At 35.6% G+C, this 16061-nt stretch overlaps 1 protein-coding gene across 1 annotated transcript in view; it reads right to left on the reverse strand.

The window, feature by feature from the left end:
• The window catches only part of exex (motor neuron and pancreas homeobox extra-extra), a 159526-nt gene extending 144066 nt beyond the window's left edge, over window positions 1–15460 (reverse strand). The window contains exon 1 of the mRNA XM_081735928.1: window positions 14598–15460. Within this exon, the coding sequence (XP_081592054.1) occupies window positions 14598–15171 (574 nt within the window). The 5' untranslated portion in view covers window positions 15172–15460. The remainder of the gene's footprint in view (window positions 1–14597) is intronic.
• Between the last annotated feature and the right edge of the window lie 601 nt (window positions 15461–16061).

Below are 16061 nucleotides of genomic sequence, written 5' to 3' on the forward strand. Positions count from 1 at the left end.
CTCGTCTCGCGTCTTGCATAAAATTTTCACTCGTGTCTCGTCTCGCAAATGCGACAAGACGAGACTTATCGCGTCTCGCGTGCATCCCTATCTGAAAAGTATTTTGACGAGAGATGCTTACCGCACCAAAGAGATCAGGTCGAGAATTGCCATAGAAAAAGAAGCATTCAACGAGAAAAGGTCACTCTTAAGTAGCAGCCTTATTGGACTAAGGAAGAAATTGGTCAAGTGCTATATATGGGTCATTGGATTTTATGGATCAGAGACTTGGACATTACGGAAGTTAGAGAAGAAATATTTAGAAAGCTTCAAAATGTGGTGTTGGAGGAAGATGGAGAAGATAAAATGGACAGAAAGAGTAAAACAAACGAAGACGTTTAAAAACGGATTGGAGAGAAGAGGACGCTTCTAGCCACCATCCTTTGTAGAAAGGCCAATTCGATTGGATACATCTTGCGAAGAAATTGTCTTCTTCATACCGTCATAGAAGGAAAGATAGAAGGAAAGCGAAGAGTAGGAAAAAGAAGAACACAACTGATCGATGACTTGTAAAATAGAAGAAAATATTGGAAGTTAAAATTGGAAGCTGGAAATCCGAGAAACATGGAAGAAACATTTCCAGGCACAAACTGGAAATTAAGAAGAAAGGAAAAGAAAATTAATTAGTCCCAGGACCTGCCAAAAGGCAGAATACTTAATAATAATAATAATAATAATAATAATAATAATAATAATAATAATAATAATAATAATAATAATAATAATAATAGTGATTATATGATCCTGCTGCTATTCCTTAGTCAATACGACATTTTATCATATTTGAAATTGAGCATAACGCGTAGAGGAAACGAACTGTCTACAACGAAAACAAATACGATATTATGTGATTTTCAGTGCAGGCATAATGTTCGCCATAGTCTTTCTTCCAGAAAATTTTGTCCGCGCGAGAGATTCGAAAAATCAAAATGTGCGAGGCTGTTCAGAAACATTTTGATAAAGAACGTGCCTTACATAAGAGTGATACGTAATATCAATTTAATTTATCTTAACTACGGGAGAGGAGAGTATATCTTTATCCCTTGGAAACATAACAAGAAAGAACTCTGGTTCGCTATAGCTTCGAATTTAGAAGACCCTTAGAGGCGTTTCGGTAAAACTTCTAACATAATTGTTAAGAAAGTCAAGATCGTGATCTTCCCTATTCTACCAATACTGTATAGACCTACTCTTATTTATGATGCAGGAAAACTAGAACAAGAAAAGCTGCCATCAGAAAATTTGAGAAAAAAGTAAAGTTATAAATTCACACCCTTACATTCAGCGATGTGGTTGCTAAATCTCAGCACGTAGGAATGGACATTCACATTTTTAGTGTGCAGATTGTAGGTATCATGAAACACTATTTAAAAAAAAGTATGTTAATTTTGGTTTCCCTCGCAAGAGCGCTTGGCAATCCTTTTCTTTACTTTTCAAAGTAACAACACATACATCAAACGGATTATTGGGATTTTTTGCAGGTTATATCAAGCAAAGTACTCGTAAAGTTTATAAAAACGGAAATTTTAAATGTCATTATCATATTTATAATGGGAAATCCTATACTGCCCTCAGAAATAGAGTACCCACATCAATATACCATACCATCTTCGTATAAAATGGGAAAAACCATATCATCTTATATTTACTTAATACATTCAAAATAGCGATAAATCTTCGATTTTTCCCATTTGTTATCACGATTTTTATTTGGTATTCTTTTTATCTTCACACCATTCTTTAGAGAAATGGAAAATAATAAGTCCTTTTCTATACATTACATCGATAATTACATTAAAATGAGATATAGTATGGACTCTGCACAACTGAAACATTTTATTTTTCTTCGAAAAAAAAATCTATAGTTGTTTTGAATGTTACCGACGTTAAACCTTGAAGTTTCAATTATTTTGAAGCACTATAAATATTGCAATCAGGAAGGAAATCGTTATCAGTTGGAATACATACACACTCTTTTCAATTATTGATTCAATACTTTGTTCTTATTAGTACATATATATATATATATATATATACAAAGAGAGAGAGAACATTGCAACATATCGAAGTCGAAATACAAACAATAGTTTTATGTAAGACATGAACATACATTTAGGACTCCTCGTAGTCAAGTGGTTAGCATTACCATCTTCGAGACCCGACTTTGGTATCCATTGGAAGCTCATGTCGATCTGGCTCCACGTTGAGCTAAGAACATGTCCTTAGCAGGTGATATTAAACTTGAAAAGAGCCAACCAACGAATATGAGTTTACATCTCTAGTATCTACATGACAAATATAACAATGGAAATTTTGACCCAAAAAAATCATACTTTTTTTAAAAAAAAAATCTGTGAAAACCTTTAATTTTTATTCGTCAGGTAAGTAATGTATACTCATGTCCAAAATTATTGTCGCATGTCTATAAATATGTTGTTGTAGGAACATAATTTGATAACGAATTCGCCCGGTACTTCTTATAATGTTGGTATGTGTTTAGTCCGCAAAGACATGGATGTGGCAAGTTCCTTGTCAAAAGAGCAGTAAATAAGAACAATAAAACGAAAATAAAACTTTCTTGTCCATTTAGCAACAGTTTATTTTACTCATTCTAATTTTCGTATTTATAATTCTTTTCCTATGAAATTTACCACAAATATACATTTCTCGATTATACACATAGTATCAGTATTAAAAGTACCCTGCAAAATCATTATCAAAATATATTCTTACAAGGGAGCTCCTCTGTGGCTAAGCGATTAGCGTACGCGCCTTTGGCGTGGGAGACCCGGGTTCGATTCCCGGCGGGAGCTCATGTGGTTCAGATTCCACGTTAATCAGTAGGTCCACGTCTCACATAGCCTCGCTGCTGAACGGGACGTTAAACTCAAAATCAACTCAACTCAATATTCTTACAAGAAGACAGTTATAGATATGCGACAATCATTTTGGACATGAGTGTACAGGGAAGCACGAATTGTACTCTTTTCTTTTATAAGTTTGTTTTCAATAGATTTATAATCTCCGAAACAATTACATTATTCAATCAATTTTCTTCCTAAATGATGCAAAAAATAACTACTGGGTAACAGCCGACTGTTTTCTTAACAGGTAACAGTGTCAAGTGTACACCACGTAAAGAGGTTTGGTTAAAATTTTGAAAGTAGCCGAACAGTATGCAACCAACAATACTTCTATGTACAGTTGGGTTGCTTACTACCAGGGGTCAATTTATCTACAATATCCGCAGCCTATCTTTGGATCGCTTCATCAGTGAACCCGATTCTTAACTTTTGACACTCTACATTTTGGCTAAAGTTGATGGTGATTCGTCAAGTAATTCTTGAGATTGTTTTTATTTCTCGGATGGACGGACACACGGACCGACAGGGTAAACATATAAAAGAAATTTTATTTTAAAACCAAATTTCTTAAAAATTTGAAACGTATAAAAATTTTCTACATTCTAAACTTCTCCTAGACTATTCTTATGAAGTCATGAGATTGCTCTCAAATTGCCTTCTGAGCTGGTCTAATGGCTATCGGGAGCGCCAGTGACTTTGGTACACAAGGTCTCGGGTTCGATACCCGGTGGGACAGCTCTGAAATTCAACACACTATAGGTGGTTCGGATTCTATCTCAACTGTAGGCCCCGTCTCACATAACCTTTTGACCGATGCTGAAAAAGGGAAACTAAACTCCCTAAGCAAGCAACTGCACTCAAATTATGCTGGGCTGGTCCCTTTGCTGTCTCATTTCGAATCGTGTTGTAATTATATATGTTCCAAATGTTGTTATTTAACATTATATTTATTTACTAGTTAAACTATCGTTTTCGTCCGATAACAGACAAATCGATTGAAAGTGTTTGAAATATATACAGATTCCCAGTTCGACAATTTCCTTGTCGCGAATTTGTAATTTACTAGAGTAGTGGCACCGAATTTTGTATAACTTTAGGAATGTGCGTTTCATTATTAGATATCAGAGTAAAGTTCTAAGCGAAAGCATTAAGATTCTGGGGTGCCCAAGCGATTTTGGATCCGCTCGTGGCTGGATCCGCTCGAACCCCCAGGATCGGAGCCGTGAACTGGAGATCCGTCTCCATTTCCTCCCCAAGTTAATTCTAAACTGTTTCTAAAGTCGGGACCTACTGAGTTGCTTTCTCGCGCAAGCAAATGGTATATTAACATTTTATAAAATTAAATTAATTAGGAAGATTCGTTGGCTAGGACGCGTCCCGACATGAATTTGACTAAAAGCATCCCTGAATTCTGTACTTTTTGCGAAGTCGCAAAGTAGAAGCTAAAATCATCTTCTTGCAGGGGCTTAAAATGCAATCGAAAGAATGAAACTAATGAAGAATAATTGTCATTCGAATTTTGATCATGTTTTCTCCATTTCTAAGCTAAATACAGAAACGCCCACAGGATATTTTTCAAAGGGAAGGGAACAAGAATGACACACGAGAAGTCGCTAACATACACACAACACGATGCACATAATATGCCAATGTAAACTATTATCTACGCACTTTGCATAACTTAATTAACTGATACAAATATGTTAAATACTGTAGTGGGTGAGTAAGCAAGTCTAAATATACATATTTTAACATGTATTTAGATGAAATGAATCTCTTTCTAAAACCCACAGGAGTAAGACTCCCAGACGTCCCGGATTTACATAATTTGTTCGCTCCCAAAATTGTTCTAAATTCCACACATCCCGGTTTTATTCTCTAAAATTTAAGTTAATATGATTCATGCTATATTTAGAAAATACCCGTTTTTATTGGTCATTGATATTCAACTAATAAAAACGATCTACTCTCTGTCACTGACTTTTGGTGAGTGTTAATATATTATCTAACTAGCTGAATATACCCATGCTTCGCACGGGGGCTGTATTTGGAAGTGAACGCCTGTGGGAGTATCACCATTGATCTCAGCGACCGCGAAAACTATGGATTTGATACTAATATCGGTCATTTTGGGCTATTTTTTATATGTCTCGGTTTGCCGCCCCCCCCCCCCGCTGTCTCCCGGTCCGCATACAATTGTAACTGAATTTGCAAGTCATCGCTAATGGAAGTGTCACCATTAATTTCAGCGACCGCGAAAACTATGGATTTGACACTAATATCGGTCATTTTGGATTACTTTTATATGTCTCGTTATCTCACCACCACCACCCCGGTGATCCCCGCCCCGGAGCCGAATAGCGTGAATTTGGAAGTTAATGCGATCGGAGTTTCACCATTGATTTCAGCGACCGCGGAAACTATGAATTCAACACTAATATTGGTCATTTTCTACTACTTTTACATGCACCGGTAAACGTCCCCTGAAACCCCCTGGTTCGAATTTTGACAAAAACGTTTAACTCTGGTCTGGAGCCTGGACCAAGGTATTCGTGACTAAAATTTGGTAACTCTCGGTCAATTTTTCCGATTTTCAAACCGGTTCCGGTAAACGCCCCCTGAGACCCCCTAGTTCGAAATTAAAAAAAAAAAACGCTTCGTCTTGATCTGGGACCTGGGCCAAGGTACCCCTGACCAAAATTTGGTAACCCTCGGTCCACTCGTCTGGTTCCCAGGCCGCACACAGACAGACAGACAGACAAACACACAAACAAACTCTTTATTTTATTTATATTAAATTAGATTAATTCTAAATTTCAGCAAAAAGTAAATACATAACTACCACTATACTATAAGTTTCATAGAGTGCTCGGATTTTCGAATCTGAAAATCTAGAAGCCCTACAGGGGAGGACAATTATTTTTTTATAAAAAATTTAAAACCCTTTTCCCCTTAGAATACGATTTCAATCAAAATGAAATTATAAATATCCTTATCGGCCGAAGTGTTAATTGTGGTTCACCCGTTTTCCCGTGATGGTAAGACTGGCAATCTCAAAGTCATACCTATATGAGAAAATAAAGAAATTGACCCCTTATATCATTAAAAGTGAAATTCCCTTAAACGTTATGGCATATGCCCATTTGTTTCGAATAATAAAAATAATCATAGGTATTCTGGAATTATTGGCAGGTTATTTGCCGGAACTGAGAAGCTACCATGCTCCACGGTCTTCCACTAACTTCTTCATCTTCACGTACAATTTTTCTCTTTTGATATTGTTCAATAATTGTAGTGTCCTTCGCCCGCTTCCTCTCTTTCCTGCCATCATACCTTCTAGAACGTCCCTCAAAATACAGTTCCTTCTTAGCTAATGTTCTAACCAGTTTCTCTTCCTCTTCTTAATAATATCTAAAACTGTTCTTTTCTTCTCCATCATTTCTAACACCCTCTCATTCGTTTTTCGCTCGACCCAGTTAATTCTCTCCATTCTTCTCCACACCCACATTTCGTAAACTTCTAGTCGTCTTTCATCATTTTTTCATAATGCACATATTTCTGTACCATACACTACAATACTTCAGACGAAGCATATTATAAGTCTTCTCAACTCTTTATTCAAAGTCCCACAAAATAATATTTTCTTCCTTCTAAAGGCTTGTTTCGCCATTCCTATCCTTGCTTTTATTTCATGTTTGCATTTCATATTATCACTAATAATACTACCAAGGTATCGGAAACTAGTCACTTGTTCTATGTTCTTCCCTCTCATCTCTATATTTGACACCGACCCCTTCATTCCTATCACTATGGTTTTTGTTTTCTTCACATTTATTTTCATATTCTTCACATTTATATTCTTCACAGCACTTCCTCAAGTTTTCTAACATCTTATTGATTTTCTTTTCAGATTCCGTAACAAGCGCCATATTAACTACAAACTGTATACACTTAATCATTCTACCTCGTACCGAAATGCCGTCTTCATTAGGTAGGCTTTTTTTCCCTATCTCTTCTAGATAGTTACCAAATATTCGTGGCCACAAACAGGATACCTGTCGAACTCCCTTTCCAATTGCACTATTCTAACACTAAGTTGTTGGTTCATATATATAAGTTTCTTATGAATCTTCAATCTTTCCATTCCAACCTAACTTCTTTAGAACTCCCAACAACAATTCCCAATTCACGCGGGCAAAAACTTTTTCTAGATCAATAAATAACGCATACGCCTCTTTCCCTTATTCCATAAACCTTTCACCGATCATTCTTAATAATCCAATTCATCTCTTATGATTTTATGTCTCTTGAACTGGGGGCGCGGTGGCTCACTGGTAGAGCGTTCACCTCCGGTGCTTGGGGCCCCTGGTTTGACCCCAGCTCGCGCCGTGGACTTTGTGGTGGATAAACACCGTGCTCGTGGGTTTTTTCGGGGTTCTCCCGTTTCCTCCCACTTTCTTCATTCCACCATTTCATTCATTTCTCATCATCACCGTCTCCTTTAGCATAGCCGCCAAAACAGCGGAACGTAAAACTTAAAGATTTAATTTAATTTCATTTTGTCTCTTGAACGCGAACTGTTCCTCCTCAACTTTTTCATTTGTTCTTCCATACAATGTTCTATTCAGAATTCGAAGTAAAATTTTTGCTGCATGAGATATGAGACCAACAGTTCTATAATTCTCACATCTCTTTGGGTTCGATTTCTTAGCCATCGGTATCACGATCGTCTTCTGGAAGTCTTTTGGTCACTCTCCTGTTTCATATATTTCACTTCAGAGGTCGGAACAATTCTTTCTTGCCCTTGTCTCCTACGTTATATATGTTCTTACGGGACGGAGTTTCATATTCTTACGGAATTTCGAGATATGACCGTCCTATTGTAACAATTGTAACCCTACCCTGTTTTCTTCCGCCTTTTTCTTCCCTTCTAGAAGAAATATTACAAAAAAAGCTTAAATGCGTTTTAAATTACCTTAAATGGGAAGTCCACATACCAAATTTCATGTTTCTACCCTTCAGAGATTCGGAGATATGGACACTTTTACTATAATAATTACCACCCGTATTCCCTCCCTTCCGCGTCGAATTTTCAAAAATTCTTCCTGACTGGATGGCCGTAGTCATAGGTGTATATACGGGAAAAAGGGGAGCAAATGCCACCTCTGGTCCATAGTATATCCAAAGTGTTTTAAACAGCACAAAATATACAGTTGGAAGTCAATACGTTTTATTCTCTTTCCTGTAATCTAATTACTCAAAGAGCATGTTGCCAACATATTCCGAAACATAATTTTGTAAAGAAAATACGAAAATACGTAAGAAAATAATTTTGTAAAATACGTTTCACCACCCCCAACATTATTTTTCCACACAGTTCAGGAATTATTCAGGAAAAGATATGTTTAAAAATTTCTTGTTTTATTATTACAACCGTTCGTATAAGTAATGGTACCAAATTACCTTGGAAACAGATCCTAAAAGTTTCAGATTGGAGGAGAGTAGAAACAGAGATTTAGAATAGGATAGGGAAAGATCATTGAAGGAAAAAGAGCATTAGATTTAACCAGAGAATTTGCTATAGCTGTCAACCAGTACTTTACATTAAAAATGTGTAACAATGTGTACAATAATATTTCTAAAAATATTTTTAAAGTCATAGAAGTGCTACAAACATTCTCTTTTCTCTTTCTCTCTTTTGCTTGAGCTCTACCTGGACTGTATTTGAGATACAATTCCAATATTTTGTAGTAAAACTACGGATCCTGTGTGAGGGGTTCTGTAACTTAAATAATAATATTAATGTTAACATATACGATCACTTGCCTCAATCATAGTCTCAGACGGTTTTATTTTTAAATAAAGATCAACTGATCATATCTCAGTTTCCTGAGCAACCCGAGTTTCCTCGTATACAAGACCTCTTTGACTTTTACTAAATTCGACAGGGACACGAATACATACCTATCCAAGACAATTGAAATTCCAAAAGCTCTTCCACCGGGAATCGACCCGGGATCCCGTACAACAAATGCTCACCTGTTACCTATATTTGTAGCCCCTGTTAGCTAAAATCCCTGTTTCATAACGTTTTGAAGTTGGATGCAAATTTTCTCTACATTTAAAATTAATTTTATTTTCATGAATATAAAATTTCAAACAGAGATTTCGCTTCTACCAAATTAAATATTAAGAAACAGTTAAATTAATTTTACTTCATTGTTAAACACTTTCCTACATCTATGAAACACGGAAAAGTATTCCTATGTTTACTCCGGTAATATTCTTAATGTAATATTCTTTAATTTTGTAGTTGCAGTTGAGAACACATACGTGTTGTAGAACGTTACTTCTATGAAGGTAGAAGGTATAGGTACAGTCATGTCCAAAATGATTGTCACATGTCTATAAATATGTTGTTGTAGAAATATAATTTGATAACGAATTCGCCCGGTATTTCTTATAATGTTAGTATGTGTATAATCGACAAAGACCTGTATGTGGAAAATTTCATTCAAAAAAGCAGTAAATAAGTACAATAAAACGAAAATAAAACTTTCTTGTCCATTTAGCAACATTTTGTTTTACTCATTCTAATTTTAGTATTTAATATAGTTCTTTTCCCATGGAATTTACCACAAATATACATTTTCCGATTATACACATAGAAACAGTATTAAAAGTGACCTGCAAAATCATTATCAAATTATATTCCCACAACAAGACAGTTATATATATGCGACAATCATTTTGGACATGACTGTACATCCTTCATTTGGATCAGATTGTGTTAGGGTAAAACGGGAGAATAAATTCCTGCCCCATTGATGATCGAAACCAGACTCTGCTGTTAGTAGGTAGAAACCTTACGGACTAAGCCATCATGATCCTAATTTTAAAAATATTTTTGATCTTAGTAAAATATGACATTTTGCAGAACTTCCGGTTAAAATGGGATATGGCTTTATAATCGGGTTTTATAGGGGATTGAACCCTGGAACACACACACAGAGAGAAAGCACAAGCATTATCCACTTATCTACGAAGGGATCAACATTAGTTCTCCACCGAGTAATGAAGTAAATAAATAAATAAATAAATAGAGCAAACGGTAAGGTGTGAGATGATAGTACGTATACGTTTTTAATTTCACCATTTATTTCGAGACTATCAAGACGAGAGCAAGACTTAATTCTCGAGACCATAACCGAAATCGAGACAACCATCTGTTGATCGAGATTGAAATAAGGATTTTCGACTCGAAATAATAATAATAATAATAATAATAATAATAATAATAATAATAATAATAATAATAATAATAATAATAATAATAATAATAATAATAATAATAATAAAATATGCTAGTACATAATCGGTCCAAAACCTTTTCAGGTTAACATTAAGTCTAATCATCTGTACTTAACTAACTTTTTCATCTTTCCTCAGAATGCTGTCAATATACCTAATAAGAAGTAAAACGAGATGAAAATGAAATCTAAGTTTTACGTTCCACGATTATGCCGGCTAGGCTAAAGGAGACGGTGATGATGAAAAACGAATGGAATGGGGGAATGAATAAAGTGAGAGGAAACGGAAGAACCCCGAGAAAACCCATTAACACGGTGTTTGTCTACCACAAAGCTCACTTGGCGCGAGCTGGGATCGAATCAGGGACCTCATACACCAGAAATGAACGCAACATAATAAGAAGTATGCTTGCCAGCATTGTCAGGTCGCTTCGAAGCTCCTACCCACAATGTTCTCAAATAATCTTGTCTCGGCATACGAGTTATCTTCTTCCTCTTCTCTCTTTTTTTATCTTTCATCACACCTATTACATTTCTATAATATAATATATGTATCAACTATTTCTTCTATTATAATGATAATGATGATTGAAATTCTAAAACATATCTCCACTTTCGTTCTTTTTCTTCCTATTATTCATAGTACTTTCTTAAATAGAATCCCAATCGGATCAGCTACTTCTCTCATGGCTAAGCGGTTAGCGTACGCGTGGGAGACCCAGGTTCAATATCCGTCGGGAGCTCATGTAGTTCGGATTCCACGATAAGTTGTGGGTCCACGTCTCATATAGCCTCGCTGCTGAAAGGGACGCTTACTTGAAAATCAAATCAAATTTATCTACGTTTCGGAAGCTTCTAAAGCTAGATGCTTTCATCACTTTTGCATTGTGTCAGTGATTCTAAATAATGGAATATTATACTCCGCGAAACATTTTATTTGTCATTCATTTTTCTTCTTTCCACTCAGAAGGCAAACAATACATATTTTATTCCTCCTAAAGGATGCATTCACTATTCCTATCTTCGCTTTTATCTACCGGAAAAAGAGTAAATAAACGCTGAGCTTTTGAGTTTTTGCGATCTTACGTAACACCGAGCTTGAAAGATGGGTTCTACCATTAAATGTGACCTCCAAACCATGAAGAAACTTCAATCCGGTGCATAGACCATCACATGCAAGATCAATCCTCACAATATAGGCCATTCCTCACCACACACTCTCACCTTCAACAGCCTGGAGTAAATACACGAACAACATCTCATGTAATCAACGCCGCCGACTTTCCAAAATTTATGTGGGTGCATATCAATGGCAGGTACTGTTAGTCTATATGTTTCCAGGGAAGTCTCGATGTTTGATTGCTTTATTTTTAGTTAAAATCTTTTATGAACACTGTCATAAATAACTGTGCTGTGATAAAGTAAAATACACCTGTACTATAATGATAAGTTGGGGCTGCCCCAGCTCGGTAACACGGCTGACTTAAACGCGAGAGTAACGAGTTCAGACCGGAGTCCAAACTAAAAATCTTGTGGGGTGCCGGAGCACCTACGTAGTTGGCGTGCATACATGTAATATGTTTTGGTAATCAACTACTCAAGAATAATCGACATCTCATCTCCGAAACTGCCACCAGATGCATTTTGCAACAACTAGAAAATGCATATGTAATGTAGAAAAATCGTAAGACTGCATGACTTTGACACTTGTAATATTTAAATAAAGAACGCGATAAAAAAAAAAAAAAATAGTTCTGAACTGACAAACAAAATTTTTAATTGGTGTCCCCACAAGAAAAGAAATGTCTTGTCTTGGTGTCATCCGAAACGAAAAGTACCTTTTTAAATTCGAGAAGAAATTCGGAATTTCTCGAATTTCAAGGGTAACACTAACACTAGTTCACTCAAGTCTTGGATCTCAAACACTGTCTTAGTGTTGCATGAACCATAGTATACATCTGTAAATTGATAAAATGATCGTACGAACATAATGTATAGCATTTATAAACATTAAAAAAAAACGAAGAATCATTACAAAATACACTACAAAAATAAATATGGTTTAAATATTACGTCATATCTTTGTGTGGATTTCTTGTGACGTGAAAGGATTCTGTTAACTTCTAAATGAAACTGATGAAAAAAGTAAGCGCATGAATTCTGTACATAGATTTTGAAAACGATTTTGAAAAGGTTCCCGAGAATAGAAACGAGGTAGAATTTCCACATAAATTAACGTGAGGACAGGAGTAGACCTAATTTCTCGTCTCGTATTTTCTCGTGGGCAGCTTATTCTTAATGCTAAAGAACATAAGAAGTGAATTGAATTACGTTCTTAAAGAATTTAGTTTATATGTAGTCTACAAATTTTTTTGTACATATATAAAATGAATTTTGTAAAAATGAAAGCGTTGTTAACAATTACACTGTAAGAATACCAGAGCATTTGCCAGTCACTGGCGGTAATTTTACTCTAAAAAAAAATACAATGTTCAGTGTTAAATACAGTAAGGCGCTCACCTAGAAATTTTTAGTAGAAATTTTGAGAATAATTGACTAGATAAATTTGTCAAATCAATGCTATGTAGATCTACAAAATGTCGATTGTTTTATTTGTTATGAAACTATAAATACTTACCCATACTCATAGCAGTTACATAATATAAGGCATTTAATTTTCAGGTAATAATATCATAAATTCTATTCGAAGTTGTTTGTATGTATGTACAGTAAAATTTGTTTAAATTACTCATCTATAAGTTTCACAAAAGAGTGCTTAATTAAGTAGTAATAATAGTAGACTACTAGATGCTGGGTCTATATGGTCTCTCAAATGCTTCTAAATTAAGGTGATGGCCAACTTAAAAAAGTGGATTTTCTTTATTATTATTATTTTTTTAAATAGTTTTAAAAATCATGTTTACTGTTATTTTTCAGAAGGACGAAGAAAAAGCAGTGTATTCACAACCAGATTTTAAGCTACACTAGTCTTTCAAGAAAGAAAAAAACTGAAATATATATATATATATAGAATTTTCGAAAACATGCATACATTCTCCTCTTTCTAATTTTCGACCCGGAAAAAGTTTAAACTAATTTAAATTTGTTATATTTAATTATTAAAAAATGCCGATTTTCGTATAAACACTACCAAAACAAATTCACACTTGCATTGTAAAACATTTAATAAAATTTAGTGACCACTTACGAAACATCGTTGTTAATCCTGAATAACATCAAGGTAAGTTCGTATTAAACTAGTAATTATTGATATTAAAACTAATGAACAACAATAATAGTGATCAATAAAATCATTCGTTATTCTCAATCTCAAGTATGCATACTTCTCATGTTACACTTCATTGTCATTTAACAAGGATGTTTTGGTAGTAAGTCTGTCAGCGATTCATTGTAATTTTACTAGAAATCAAACGTGTAGCGTATACCTAAGGGTCCCTATGATCAAGTAATTTGTGAGTAAGAACTAAACTAATGTTATCGAACTTATTCCATCTTCGAAGACAACGTTTACACTGCGTTATTTTAGATGTATTAGACCCTATTTGATAATCGGAAATATTTTTGTTTTGTGTAGCTAGCCAAATATAGTTTTGAGTTACATAATTAAATAAATATATCTACAGGAAATAAAACTTCTACTAGCGAATATGATGATTCCTTTGGAAGTTTTCCATCTTAGTACTTGAATACAGAGTTCTAGTTAAAAAAATATCTAAAATACACATCGGTATTCCATTGGAGATATTCTGTTTTACAAATTTTCATTTTTATGTATAAAACGGTGCCTATGTTTTATGTAATTTAAAGAAAATGCATAGCCAAAATACATTAATAGGTCTACAGTAATACATTTTAATCGTAGCGTCTAATAATGTACGTTAAGGGCCTTATACATACTGTATTAAACATCCTATTGCAATTGTTATTACGAACCATAAAAATTTATTTGCAACGATTGTACTTTATCGTCTCTAACGATGTTACGTGATGTGTTGTAGAAACCTAACTCCCAATGATATTCATAATGGATACAGTATGTATGTGTATCCAATAGATATATTATATTTTACATTTTATCGTTTCTGGTTACAATAAAGCTACAAACTGTAATTAAAATAAAATATAGTACACGTATTAATATTCGTAATATCGTATTAAATCTAAATTTCCATCTTAGGCAATAATCAACTTTCAGCTCTTTGAAAATAATCCTGCTTCAATTTAATAAAACTCAAAATCGTTCCGTCTTGGGACTATACTATCTTTCTGTAATTATAGGTTTACCTCTTCTTTTTCTTCTTTTTTACTAGTTCTTCTATAGACAGTTTTAACTGTATTAGTAGTAGAGAAATTTATCACTTACCTGTGAGATCAGACATCCGTGGATAAAGCATTCCTGCTCGTGCTGCTAGCCACTCCAATTGCATAGGATGCAAATTTGGCATATGACCTCCAGCGGCTCCTTTGGCAAGATGACCTGCTAATCCCGCTGGATCCAGACCATGCGCTGGTGGATGGAAAGCGGAACCGGATAACATATGACCAGGACCCACATGGGATGCCGGATAATAAAGATGATGCCCCGCGGAGAAAAACGGAACAGTGGTTGTTAGTAATCCAGGTCGCGGCACCATTGGTGAGGTAGTAAACGTTGTTGGTAAAGGGCTGCTGCCACCCCCAGAGGATGAGGTCACAATAGCACGTGGGCAGCCGAGATCAATTGCTTTGGGACTCTCGCAGGATGACGGATGCGAAGGGCTAAGATCATCAGGGTGAATAACTTCAGATCCTGGAGAGATTGGAGGACTGATGCTGGAACCACGTGTCGGAGTGCTGCTATTACTGTGAGAATCGGCGCCAACAAAGCGTTCTTCTGATTTGTCCCGTGCTAACAGAGCTTCAATACAAAATGATTTCTTCTCCGTTGACGAAGACATATCCTAACTTCTGCTCCGCGAAGAAACAGAACTGTAATCACGCAGCGAACGTAAACGTAAAAAAATCTTAAGAATTGAACACGCTGAAGTAGTAAACGACAAATGCAATAGATGTCGCCTCGCCCACTACGCGATGCGGCGCAAAGATTTTGCCCCCCAGAAACACGTGTCTTTCGAACTCAGCAACAGATCAGATTCGCATTTAGCTTCGTCTTCTTCCGCCGACAATAACACCACTGCGCCAGAAGCATGCTTTCCCGCATCGAAGAGACAAAGCAGTAACTTGTGTTATGAAGCGAGAGAGATCTGGAGAGGGGGGGAGATTTCTACCAAGCCCTCCCGACATCCCTGATTCGTTCTCGTGTCAGGAACATGCCCCGCCTACCGATAAAAGAAAGGCGGGACTTGAGAGGAAAACATGTTTCTCCTCCCCTTCCTTTCCCCTCTTCCATCGATCTGATGTCCATTTGAGCATCACACACGCACACGGATACACTTTTGGATGTCTTGTAACAACAAACTCCAATTACAGCAAGATTTCCGAGGAATTTCCGGACAGCCTACAGAATGTCAAACTACCACGATTTCTTGTGTGACCGCTCAGTGCATAGATGCAGAAGGAGGGTTGTTTCCTCCTGTCCCCCTCTCTTCTCCCGAAAATACTTCGAATAGATACAAGAGTTAACCTTTTTCAAGTAAAAATCAAACCGCGATAGTCGGAAGGAAAAGGCCTAGAAACGCATTTGTAATAGACTATTAACTAAATCATACAGTTTTCGAAAAAAAAAAAAAAAAACAATTTTCATTTTAGTTCATCCGTGTTTTGTTGTGTAGGTACTGTACACTAGGGTGGAACGAAAAAAACAAGTTTTGATTTTTAATTTGTAATA

Source organism: Thermobia domestica, chromosome 13 (assembly GCF_964235325.1).
Source record: "Thermobia domestica chromosome 13, izTheDome1.hap1.1, whole genome shotgun sequence".
Lineage (NCBI taxonomy): Eukaryota > Metazoa > Arthropoda > Insecta > Zygentoma > Lepismatidae > Thermobia > Thermobia domestica.